This window comes from Microcaecilia unicolor, chromosome 11 (assembly GCF_901765095.1).
Source record: "Microcaecilia unicolor chromosome 11, aMicUni1.1, whole genome shotgun sequence".
Classification (NCBI taxonomy): Eukaryota; Metazoa; Chordata; class Amphibia; order Gymnophiona; family Siphonopidae; genus Microcaecilia; species Microcaecilia unicolor.
This window is the reverse complement of record NC_044041.1, coordinates 173,295,393-173,307,790: the sequence shown is the minus strand read 5'-3', so window position 1 is coordinate 173,307,790 and position 12,398 is coordinate 173,295,393. Positions and strand designations below refer to the sequence as shown.

The 12,398-nt window shown below is 44.2% G+C and overlaps 1 protein-coding gene across 1 annotated transcript in view; it reads left to right on the top strand.

The window, feature by feature from the left end:
* The window catches only part of LOC115481007 (cytochrome P450 2G1-like), a 140,426-nt gene extending 136,313 nt beyond the window's left edge, over positions 1 to 4,113 (top strand). Inside the window, exon 13 of the mRNA XM_030219992.1 lies at positions 3,932 to 4,113. Within this exon, the coding sequence (XP_030075852.1) occupies positions 3,932 to 4,113 (182 nt within the window). The remainder of the gene's footprint in view (positions 1 to 3,931) is intronic.
* Positions 4,114 to 12,398: the final 8,285 nt, after the last annotated feature.

Genomic DNA, 12,398 nt, shown 5'->3' with positions numbered 1-12,398 from the left:
AGCCATGGCTCTGATATTATGAGCTGTGACATGACCCTCCAAGGCCAGCCCAGCCAGAGCATAAGTGAAGAAAATGCAAGCTGCCAGCCAAATAGAAATGGTGCATTTCCCGATGGCGACCCCCATCCTGTTGGGATCAAAAGAAACAAAAAACTGGGCAGACTATATGTAGAGCCTTGTCTGCTCTATGTAATAGGCCAATGCTCTCTTGTAGTCCAAGGTGTGCAAGCTGTTTTTGCCAGGATGGGCATGAGGTCGGGGAAAGAATATTGGCAAGACAATCCCACTGGTTCAGGTGGAACTCTGACACCACTTTTTGAAGGAACTTAGGGTGTGTGTGGAGGCCTACTCTGTTGTGATGAAACTTAGTATAAGGTGCATCCACCACTAAGGCCTGAAGCTCACTGACTCTATGAGCTGAAGTAACAGCCACCAAGAAAATGACCTTCCAGGTCAAGTAATCCAGATGGCAGGAATTCAGTGGCTCAAAAGGAGCTTTCATCAGCTGGGTGAGAATGTCATTGAGATTCCTTGACACCGGTGGAGGTTTGACAGGGGGCTTTGACAAAAGCAAACCTCTCATGAAGCGAACAACTAGAGGCTGTCCAGATATGGGCTTACCTTCTACACATTGATGATAAGCACTAATTTCACTAAGGTGAACCCTTAAAGAGTTGGTCTTGAGACTAGACTCTGATAAGTGTATAAGGTATTCAATCAGGATCTGTGTAGGGCAAGTAAGGGGATCTAGGGCCTTGCTCTCACACCAGTCAGCAAACCTCCTCCATTTAAAACAGTAACACTTCTTAGTGGTGAAATACAACAAAATTTATTCAGCGCAGATACATAAAATCAGCATACAACTTTCCGCCAACTGCCCAACATGGCCGTATTTCGCCCTCTCAAGGACTGCATCAGGGGCTTAACACGAAACCAGTCCAATGCATTTGTGAGCAACCTGTGGTTCAGGCTGCAGCTGTTTGAGAAAGACAGCTCAATTCTTGTGAGCCTTATTCTCTGTGCTGCACTGCACTAACCAGACAGGGAAAACATTAGATTATTCCTGCTGGTTTCATGTAACGCTCCTGACGCAACCCTTGAGAGGGTGAAACATGGCCATGTTGAGTGGTTAGAGGAAAGTTGTTTGCTGATTTTATGTATTTGTACTGAATAAATTTTGATATATTTTACCACATGGGCCTGCTTTTCTTTTCTGCTGTTCTGGTCAGGGAAGGTGCTGAGGAGGAGCCAGGGCTTATGCGTGCAGTGGAAATATTCAGCCGAGGCCTGTATAAGTTAAGCAGGTGAATTTAGGGCAGCTCAAAAGCTGTCCTAAATTCCCCCACCTATCTTATGCAGGCCCCGGCTCAATATCAGGCTGGGACTCACATAAAAAAAGTTTTGTCCCCCTCCTGCCACTGTGTGACCCTTCCCCATGCGGTCCCCCCCCCCCCCCAACAAAAGCAATGCCAACACCCCCCCCCCCCCCCCCCCCCGGGGCAGAAGCCCCATTCCATCCCTACCCCCCCACTTCCCAGTCAGGATGGAACCCCTCCCCTGGGCTTACCTGACCTCCCTGATGGTCCAGCGGGGTGTCAGTGGCAGGAGCGAACCCACCTTGCTCCTACCCCTAGCGGCAACATCTGGTTTATACTATCAGCACCAGCTGCCTAAGTGTTTTCTTTAAAAAAAAAATATAAAGTAGGTGTATAATGTTGGCCATTTTAATCATAACAGAGCAAGGGCTCAATATTCAAAATGATTTATATGGCCAGGAAAGGCTCCTTGGTTCTAAATAGTGGAACTCCATCCCACAGGAAATAAGACTCATCAACAATTATGTGACCTTCCTCAAATTCCTGAAAACGTTTCTTTTTAAAAAGTTGCTATTACAAGATGTCTAATCCTATTTACGTATAATGACTGCTCCTATAACTTTTTCATTTGCCTATCATGCCTAATTACTCTTGTAATTCACATGTTCATTAATATTCTTTTCATTGTAATACTGTAATTGTATATTAGCCACATTGAACTGGTTATCTTATTTCAGATAATGTGGGATATAAATACCACTAAATAAATAAATTGCCTGTCCAGGGCTAACTAAGCATTTTCAGTGGCGCTTTGGTGTCACTGAAAATGCACATGGGTCCGCTGAGAGGGGGAGGTAAACGTTCCCCGGCCCGGCGTTAGCAAGCTTCTTCCTGCTTCCAAGCCTGTCTCTCTTCTGCTGTTCCTGCGTGCCAGGACCAGGATGATTGTATTAATGTGATAACCCGGGTTATCACATGAATACAATCTTCCGGGTCCCAGCAAACAGAAGCAGGAGACGACAGACCGAAGAAGGTAAGGGGGCGGGGTGGCAGCCTGAATGTAGGGGACAACAAGAGTGTGTGTATGTTTGTGGGGGGGGGGGGGGCAAGAGTATGGGGGATGGTCTTGCCCCACGCCCGGCTATGTCTCTTGGTGGCCCCGAATGTACGGTTAGCGTTCAAACCAAAACTAGCTATTTTATGGGCATTCCGGGGCAAAGCCAGCACTTAGCTGGTTAAGAGGCCCTTTCACTAAGCCATGTAGATGCCTACGTGCATCAATTTTGAAATGCTGCCCGGCTTCTGCGTTGCCTGAGCGGTAATTTCATTTTTTACGTGCGTCCACTAAGCACGCCGGAAATTTTCCATTGTGCAACGCTAACCGGGTGGAAATTGGCATTGTACACGCGTAGACCATTACCGCCTGGTTAACGTATGAGACCTTACCGCTAGGTCAATGGGTGGCGGTAAGGTGTCAGGTCCAAAATGGAAGTGTGCCAATTTTTATTTTGCTGCACATCCATTTTCGGCCCAAAAAAAGGCCTTTTTTTGCAGGTGCACTGAAAAATGGACCTGCGCGCGTCCAATACTTGTGTCTACACCAGCGCAGGTCATTTTTCAGCGCACCTTAGTAAAAGGACCCCTAAGTGCTGGATCTCACACTTATTCACTACGCTTTCTCTGGTTGCGTATGCCTGGATTTTCAATGCCAGAGCCCAGACATAACTCAACATTGAATATCCGGGATAAAGCTGGCAGTGATAATCAAAATGCTGACTGCTGCCGGTTGAATACTGGGCCCCTAAAGTCTTACATGCAAAAAAGGAGCATGGTTTGGTCAAGGGCAAAGGACTGCAAAAAAGCTCATTATCTCAGTTTTGAAATTCAGCCACTGAGGGGGAACATTCTATACATGGCGCCTAAAAAAATTGTCGCTGAAATCAGCACTGAGTAGGCAAATTCTATAACCGGCACCTAAATGTAAGCACCGATTATAGAATACGCTTAGTTGCTATTTCAGCGCCTAAATCTATGCGCAGTCATTTACACCAACGAAAACATGGCGTAAATCTCGGCGCGTAGATTTTGGCGCACTAGTCCATATTCTATAACTAGGCCCCTACATTTCGGAACACCCATTTTCCCTCCCATAACCACACCTTGCATGCGTTAGAAGTTTTGCCTGCGTGCATTAGAAGTTTGGAGCACATCGATAAAGAACACTCTTAGCGAGTTGTGTGCCTAAATTCTAATTAGTGCCAATTAGTGCTCATTACAGCTTGTTAAGTGCTGTTATCAGCGCTCATTTGCTTGCTAAGCTTGTTAAATTGCATGCATGGTTATAGAATCCGAGCCAATTTCGGTGCGGATCTCTAGGCGCACCAGATAGAATCCAGTGGTGAATGTATAAATAATCCATCCATCCAAATGGTGATGGGTAAATGGCAGGTCCAGCTTTAAACAGATAAGGTATACATGGATTTTCAGTGGTGGCGCATTGAAATATGTGTAACTTTAAATGGATTTCTTAGCTATTTGAAGTGAAAAACAGCACTCTGGCCGCTAAATATTGACCTTATTAAAATGATGTGAATGTTCCTCCCTCCTCCCCCCAGGAAAACGGATCTGCTTGGGAGAGGGTCTGGCCCGCACAGAGCTCTTCTTATTGCTCACTAATATCTTACAGAACTTCACTCTCAAGACTACCAAAGACCCAAAGGACATCGACATCAGCCCTTTATTTGGTGCCTTAGGAAACTTACCCAGACCTTATGAACTCTGTCTCGTCCCTCGTTGAAGAGGACAATAAATCTCCAAGATCCACATGCTGAACTTACTACATATAACACAAAAAAAGTTTCTTTCATAGTCTGATACTGTGTATTTTGGGGACATTTTTCTTAATTTCCATCGCATTGTTCTCATTAAGAAACCCAGGCTGATCTTCCATAGAGGCAGCCAACTAAAACATGCTTTTTTGAAGCACGTTCTGTGACATATATGATGGAAGTGAGAGTCCTACTTTCATCCAATGCAGAATGAATTCAACTGGGTTAATTTTGCAAAACAAAATAAAAAAAGAAAACAGTTAAATGTTGCTGTAGGCATTCAGAGAGGTGACTTAGTTCAGTTAGTAAACACTTGCAGACCACTGTTTTAAGTCTGCCTACAGTAAGTCCTCTGTGGTAAATATCCTAGAATGTAATATACCAAGCCAGATTTAAAATGTAGGTGTTCATAAGCATCTGGGGGAGGGAGCTGCCTCAGAAATCATAAGGGGAGGATGTCTCCTCTTCCTTCCCTGGATCATCTAGATGCTTGTCCTCTGTACTGATGCCTGTCCTGAAACTGATCAGTGGTCATATTGATAAAATGGTATGGTAGTTGTACTGTCCACTTTTAAGGTAATAAACTGAAATAAAGCTGAACGAATAAAAGAAAATAAGATGATACCTTATATATTGGACTACCTTAATACATTTTTTTGACTAGCTTTCAAAGGTAATACCTTCTGCTTCAGGACAGAAATGAGCAGAAGCTGACAAACATCAAAATATATAAGTGAAACATAAATGCATTCCAATGACAGTCTCACGGGGAAAGATAGGGGTGAGGGAGGAGGGGTGAGAGACATGGAGAGATGGATGTGTGATCAGAGGGTGCAGTATAATCTTATGGTTTGTGGAGGGGCATTTTCGAACGGGGACGACCATCTCTAAGGGCGCCCATCTCTAAGGACGGTGCTGCGAAGGGGCAGGGCAACGCGTATTATCAAAACAAGATGGATGTCCATCTTTCGTTTCGATAATACGGTCGGGGATGCCCAAATCTTGACATTTAGGTCGACCTTAGAGATGGTCGTCCTCGGTTTTCGGCGATAATGGAAACCAAAGCCGTCTATCTCAAAAACGTCCAAATCCAAGCCCTTTGGTCGTGGGAGGAGCCAGCATTTGTAGTGTACTGGTCCCCCTCACATGCCAGGACACCAACCGGGCACCCTAGGGGGCACTGCAGTGGACTTCAGAAATTGCTCCCAGGTGCATAGCTCCCTTACCTTGGGTGCTGAGCCCCCCCCCCCCTCCCCAGGTCCACCTGCCTGAAGTACACTGCACCCACTACAACTGCTCCAGGGACCTGTATACTGCTGCGATGGACCTGAGTATGGCATTGGAGGCTGGCAAAAAAGTATTTTTAAACTTGTTTTTTATGGTGGGAGGGAGTTAGTGACCACTGGGGGAGTAAGGGGAGGTCATCCCTAATTCCCTCCGGTGGTCATCTGGTCAGTTAGGGCACCTTTTTGAGGCTTGGTCGTGAAAACAATGGACCAAGTAAAGTCGGCCAAGTGCTCGTCAGGGACGCCCTTCTTTTTCTATTATCGGCTGAGGATGACCATCTCCTAATCACGCCCCAGTCCCGCCTTCGCTACCCTGTCGACACCCCCCCGTGAACTTAGGTCGTCCCCGTGACGAAAAGCAGTCGAGGGTGTCAAAAATTGGCTTTTGATTATGCCGATTTGGACGACCTTGCGAGAAGAATGCCCATCTCTCGATTTGTGTCGAAAGATGGGCGTCCTTCTCTTTCGAAAATAAGCGTGATAATGTGCTAGGAAACCCAGATCTTTGTTAAGTCCTGTCTGGTGGGTGTCAAAATAGTTCATCATTTTAACTTTCAAGGTCTTAACATTCCTGGATTGTTTTAAAAATTTCTTTTAGCGTTTCGCTATAAAATCATTGATGCAGTGCTCTGCTTTGCAAAATGCTCTCTCACAAAAGTGTCACCCTGTTTAACTTTACAGTGTTTAATGTGGTGCCAGTGTAAGTTGATTAGCATCTGACCTGTCTCTCCAACATAACAAACTTCATCACATTTTTTTGCATTGAATGTTATATGCTACTTTGGAAGAAGAGCATGTATAAGATCCATGTACAATGAATGCTTTTTGCATGTGAATGAGTATGGGGTCCTGTGATATGTGCTGGCACAGTTGTAGCCCAAGAGTCCTTGCACACTGACAGCCCTGTGGTGGTCCCATGATAACAGAAAGCCTGTGTGGGAGGAGTGGGGAAGAGGGGGAGTGCAGGTTTTGTAGAATGTGAATATTTTCCAGCCCAATGCCGAATTTCCTTCTAGGATTTGTTGCTATTTTGGGATAGGGATGGGCTGTCATTTGCAGTGACTTGTCATTGCAGTTCGTTAACAAATAAAAGTGAGCAGGAAAAGCTAATTTTCCCCCGGATTCCATAAAGGGTGCCCAAAATTGGACACAGTTCCAAAATCGGCACTCAAAGTAATTAGTTACTGGGCTCCAACAATTCAGTTATTGGAGTTAAGCACTTAATTGACACTAATTATGATTTGGGTGCCAATCTGGTTGAACGCTATTCTGTAACAATGAATGCCTGAATGGGATTGCATGCAATTCAAAAGGGGCATGGCCATGGAAAGGCCATAGACAGGTCAGGGGGATTCACATAAGATGTGTGCAGTGTTACAGAATAGTGAGGATTTGTGCCCAATATGCACCAGGTTTCAGCTGACTTAAGTCCTGGTGCCCAGTTTACTTATTTATTTAGATTTTGCTTACACCTTTTTCAGTAGTAGCTCAAGGTGAGTTACATTCAGGTACACTGGATATTTCTCTGTCCCAGGAGGGCTCACAATCTAAGTTTGTACCTGAGGCAATGGAGGGTTAGGTGACTTGCCCAAGATCACAAGGAGCAGCAGTGGGATTTGAACCGGCTACCTCTGGATTGCAAAGCCTGATGTGGGTGTTTTGTCGTCGACTCACAGCCGATGTCAGGCCTAATAAAGGACTCTTGACTTTCCCATGCTTGAACGCCCACAAATTGCACATTTCTTTTTTCAGGTCACATGTAATGTTAAGCTTGAATCCCATGTCTAGCTTTACATTTGTAATGTCCAATTAAATCTAATTAGTGCCAATAAGTGAGTTCCTTCAAAAAGGCAGTAAAGAAATCCTAATAAATACATAAATACTTGTTAAAAAACAATTATTGACACTAATTGGCTCATTATTCTATTAAATTGTGAGCGCAAATCTGGAGCACGCCTACATTTGCTTGTGCAGTTTATAGTTAGTGTAGATTTTGGTGTTGTACTGGGATTCAACTGTGTATTTCTGTGATGATTGGAGTCTGCAAATCCTATAGATAGTTTCCAATAAACTTTATTTTAGTGGTTGTAACAGAGAAGTTGGATGTCATCCACACAGACAAACATAATAAGGTTGAGAGATTGTGCTCAGGGCCGCGAGAAACTGGGCCGGGCCCGGGACAGGGCCGCCCCCGGGCCCCTCCCCGAGGTCGCCGGGCCCCCCCTCCATCCGCTACCGGGCCGGGCCCTCTGCACTAACCTTAGCGCCTTCCTCACCTTCGCGCAGCAAGCACCGGCACCGGCAGACCTCTCCTTCCTTCCGTGCTCCGCCCTCGCAAACGTTACGTCAGGCGAGGGTGGGACACAGAAGGAAGGAGTGGCCTGCCGCTGCTTGCTGTGCAAAGATGAGGGAGGCACTTAAACTCATTTCCAGGAGCAACGGAGGGCGGGCAGGCCGGACGTCGGCGGCGCCGGGCCCCCTCCGGAGGCCCGGGGACCTTTGTCCCCCCTGTCCCCCCTCTTGGCGGCCCTGATTGTGCTAGCGTGGGTAGAGGGGCGAAAAAGATGTTGAATAATGTTGGGTATAGGATGGAGCAAAAACAACAGTGGATCCAAAAAAACCTCTCAGATGGTGTCTTCTTAAACAAGTTCTTTATTGTAAAGTGAATAAAAATGAATAAAAACAACAGCCCGACACGAAATCGTGTTTCGGCCGTATAGGCCTGCGTCAGGATGGAGCCTGGGGGACTCCTGATTCTGGAACATAAGGAGCAGAGGTTGCAGTGGTACAGTATAACCTGTTTCTGTGAGACCAATATCATGAAGATGTTGAAGTAATATAGTGTGATCAATAAGATCAAAGGTGGCCATAGGATCTAAAGAAAGAAGGAGAACACTTTTAGAGTGATCAATATGATAACGATAAAGGTACTGATGCCTAATAAGGCTGTTTCTGTGCTGTGATGTTGGCAGAAACCAGTTTGGTGCGGGTGTAGAATGTTTGTTTTGGTAATAAAAGCTATTAGCTGCGAGTGGACTATGGCTTCTGCAACTTTAGCAATGAATGATAAATTATCAATGGGAAGTAATTTGTGAGATCAGATAGACATAGATGAGTCCTTAAGTTTAGGGTGAACAGCAGCTCTTTTCCATAGTGTTAAGCTGATATGGACCATTGCATGGATAAAAGGGAAAAGTGTAGCCAGAAATTATTTTATGAGTATGGACGGGATAGGAACTTGTGGGGCAGTAGTGCTGTTCATAGTTTTTATAGTCCTACACAAGTCTGTTTGAGATGGAAGATTGAATTTAGCAAGGGTGCTGCAAGGTAGATTGGTATCATCTGTCTTGTTACTGTGGGTGTTAACAACAGGTTTAAGTAACTTCTGAGGGTCGTGATTTTTTTTTCTGAAAGTGATCTGCTAAAGACTGAGGTGTGGTGGGTAGATCACTGGTATTGGGGGGTGAAAAGTGGTGAGGGTTTTTAGGATTATGTAAAGTATTGCCATTATTAGGAGCTTTAGGGGTCCTTTTACAAAGACGCGCTAGCGTTTTTAGCACACGCTAAAAATAAACATGCTAGAGTCACCGATATATTTCTATGGGTGTTTCTAGCGTTTAGCATGTGCTAATGATTAACCCACACTAAAACCACTAGTGCACCTTTATAAAAGGATCCCTTAGTGTTTTATTTATTTATTTTGTATTTATTAGGATTTATTTACCGCCTTTTTGAAGGAATTCACTCAAAGTGGTGTACAGTAAGAATAGATCAAACATGAGCAGGAGGCAATTAGAGCATTAAAAATATTCAAACAACAATACAAAGTATGGCATGGTATACTACTTGCAATGCCAACACAATATGTACTAGAACATTATAATTGGTAGTGAAGGGTAAGACTAATTTGTAACATATAGATGAGTAAGAAAGTAGGAAGAATTAGAAAGTAAGGTGATTGATTTGAAGAAAGTTGCACGTGAGGTCAGAGAGATGGTTAAATATTATCTCAGCTAGGGTAGGAGTGGATAAACATGTCCCGCTGCAGCATGTGCAGACTGAGTCGATCCAAATTGATTGGAAGGCCCGAGTCGAAGTCAAGACGAGGAGGAGAAGGAAGGAGATTTGATTTTTTTTTTTTTTACAAGCAGGGCGCGAGGCGCTGCCTGCGACGCTGCTTCGCCAGTTTTTTCAATGTGCGGTGCCGCGGGAACGGCCACGGGAGGTGGCGGGAGCTGAGCACCCCCCCCCCCCTGGCACCCGGGGCGGACCGCCCCCACCGCCCCCCCCCCCCCCTTGGTACGCCACTGCTTGTGTGCCACTTCTGAAAATGTAAGGTACGGATGTACATCTCACACACATTCCTGGATCTCCCCCAGAATGCCTCTTTTTATGCAGCCAAGTTTATGAGCATTATGAAAGTAAGTGAGGATAGACAGCTGAAAATCCACTTAATGCCCGACTTATCTAAGTTAACTTTCAGGTTGATATTCAAAGCAATGTAAGCAGTCAGGGAAGGCTCCTGGCCGATGAAATCTCTTGTGCAGAGCTATCTGTGGCAGTTAACAGGTTACTGGGTGCCTATTTTGTGGACGGTCCAGGGGTAGAGTCGGCACTTATGCGATTAAGTTAACCTGACAAATTGGACCACATAAAACCCAGTCCTATCTTTATCCAGTTTCACTTAGGTCATTACGTGCTGAATATCACACTTAACCACATAAGTGGTTCCCGCCCGTAACCTCCGTTCACAGGATAAATCCCTCCTCTCAGTACCCTTCTCCACCACCGCCAACTCCAGGCTCCGCTCATTCTGCCTCGCCTCACCCTATGCTTGGAACAACCTTCCTGAACCCTTACGCCAAGCCCCCTCCCTGCCCATCTTCAAGTCTTTGCTTAAAGCCCACCTCTTCAATGCTGCGTTCGGCACCTAACCCTTACCGTTCAGTGAATCCAGACTGCCCCAATTTGACTGCCCCTATCGGACCGACCGTTCACTTGTCTATTAGATTGTAAGCTCTTTGAGCAGGGACTGTCTCTCTTTGTTAAATTGTACAGCGCTGCGTAACCCTAGTAGCGCTCTAGAAATGTTAAGTAGTAGTAGTAGTAGTAAGTGATAGCAGGCTGCACATAATCGGATATTCAATCGTGTTGCCCGGACATGATATGGCATTGAGTATCCGGGCATAATGCCAGTGACAGCCAAAAACACACTGACCGCTGACCAGCTGAATATTTTATTTTTACCCACATAACAGGTGACAAATTCTGTGACTCTCTTATGCTTATCAGTCTGTTCATTACGACAGAAAACCGTTTTGTCTCCTTGTGGTTAGCCACCCTATCTTGACAATAAATTTGTACCCCAGCAAAATGTCATCTACATTATACAAGACCGTAAACCTTTGCTCCACACTGAGCAAATAATATTTCCACATAAAAAAAACAAGATCTCTGTGCAGAAATGTGTCTTTTAAAACTTATCCAATATATGCACATACATGTAAGCATGTGTAACTGATATGGGTTGGGGCAGAGTCTGCATGTACATATATATTTTTGGATTTCCAAAGTATGCTTGCAAGACTTAAAGGGAAAAAGTGAAGAAATATCCACCCTAAGAGCAGCTGCAAATCTCTGTCCGAATTTTTCCTGAATACATTTTCAATGGAATTTTTTTCTTTTTGAATACTGATAAAAATCTTTGGGTATTATGTTACTAAAGACTTTGCATGCAAGTGCTTAGTTTAAATTACCTACAGCATTATTATATAAATTATTTAAAGAGCACATTCAATATGAGGGTAATACAGGTGAGCACATAAAGATATACAGAGAAGTTATTTGTATATTTTTAAGCAGATTTTCATTCATTCAAGTTAGACCACAGTGTTAACTTTAAATTTAATACTTCTCTTTGGATGGCAGCTAAATATCATTGTAATTCATACAACTTTAAGTGCCAAAAGGCTACTAAACCTGCTTCATTTTATTCAGACAATTTTTAGCCATTCTATATATCAACTTATACAGCACAAAATTATCCCTCCAGAGTCCTGGGAAATTCAAATAAAAGTTGGCCATATAAGGACAACAGTGATAGGGTGGACCAAATTGGTGGAGGGGTAGCATTATACGTTAAAGAGGGCCTTGAATCACATAGACTAAAAATTCTGCAGGACACAAACCACATTCCTATGGATAAAAATTCCATATGTAAAGCGGAAAAGGATAGTGATAGGAGTATACCACCATCCACCTGGCCAGGATGAACAGACAGATGCAGAAATGTTATCAGAAATTAGGGAGCCTATCTGGGGAACACAATAATAATGGGTGATTGCAATTACCCCAATATTTACTGGGTAAATGTAACATCAGGGCACGCTATGGAGGTAAAATGCCTTATGAAATCAAGGACTGCTTTATGGAGTAGCTGGTTCAGGAACCAACAAGACAGGAAACAATTCTAGACCTACTCCTTAGTGGAGCATAATCTAGTGCAGGAGGTAATGATGCTGGGGCCCCTTGATAACAGTGATCGTAATATGATCAGATTTGATATCATCTCTAGAGTAAGTGCACACAGAAAATCCAGTATGTTAGCATTTAACTTTCAAAAGGAGACTACGATAAAATGAGGAGGATGGTAAAAAAAAAAAAAAAAATAGGAGCAGCTGCAAAGGTCAAAAATTTACATTAGACATGGATACTAGTGAAAAATACCATCCTGGAAACCCAGACTAGATATATTCCATGTATTAAAAAAGGAGGAGAGGTCATGTGACACAGTGCTTCGGGGTAGTAGCAACTGAGCTGAGCTCTGACCAGTGGCGTACCTAGGGTAGTTGACACCCGGGGCCAGTCATTTTTTAAGACCCCCCCCCTCCAAAATCTAGTACTAGGCATGCCGAGAATACAAAACACTCAGGACAGATAGAATTAAGGGGGCGTGACAAGATGGCGAT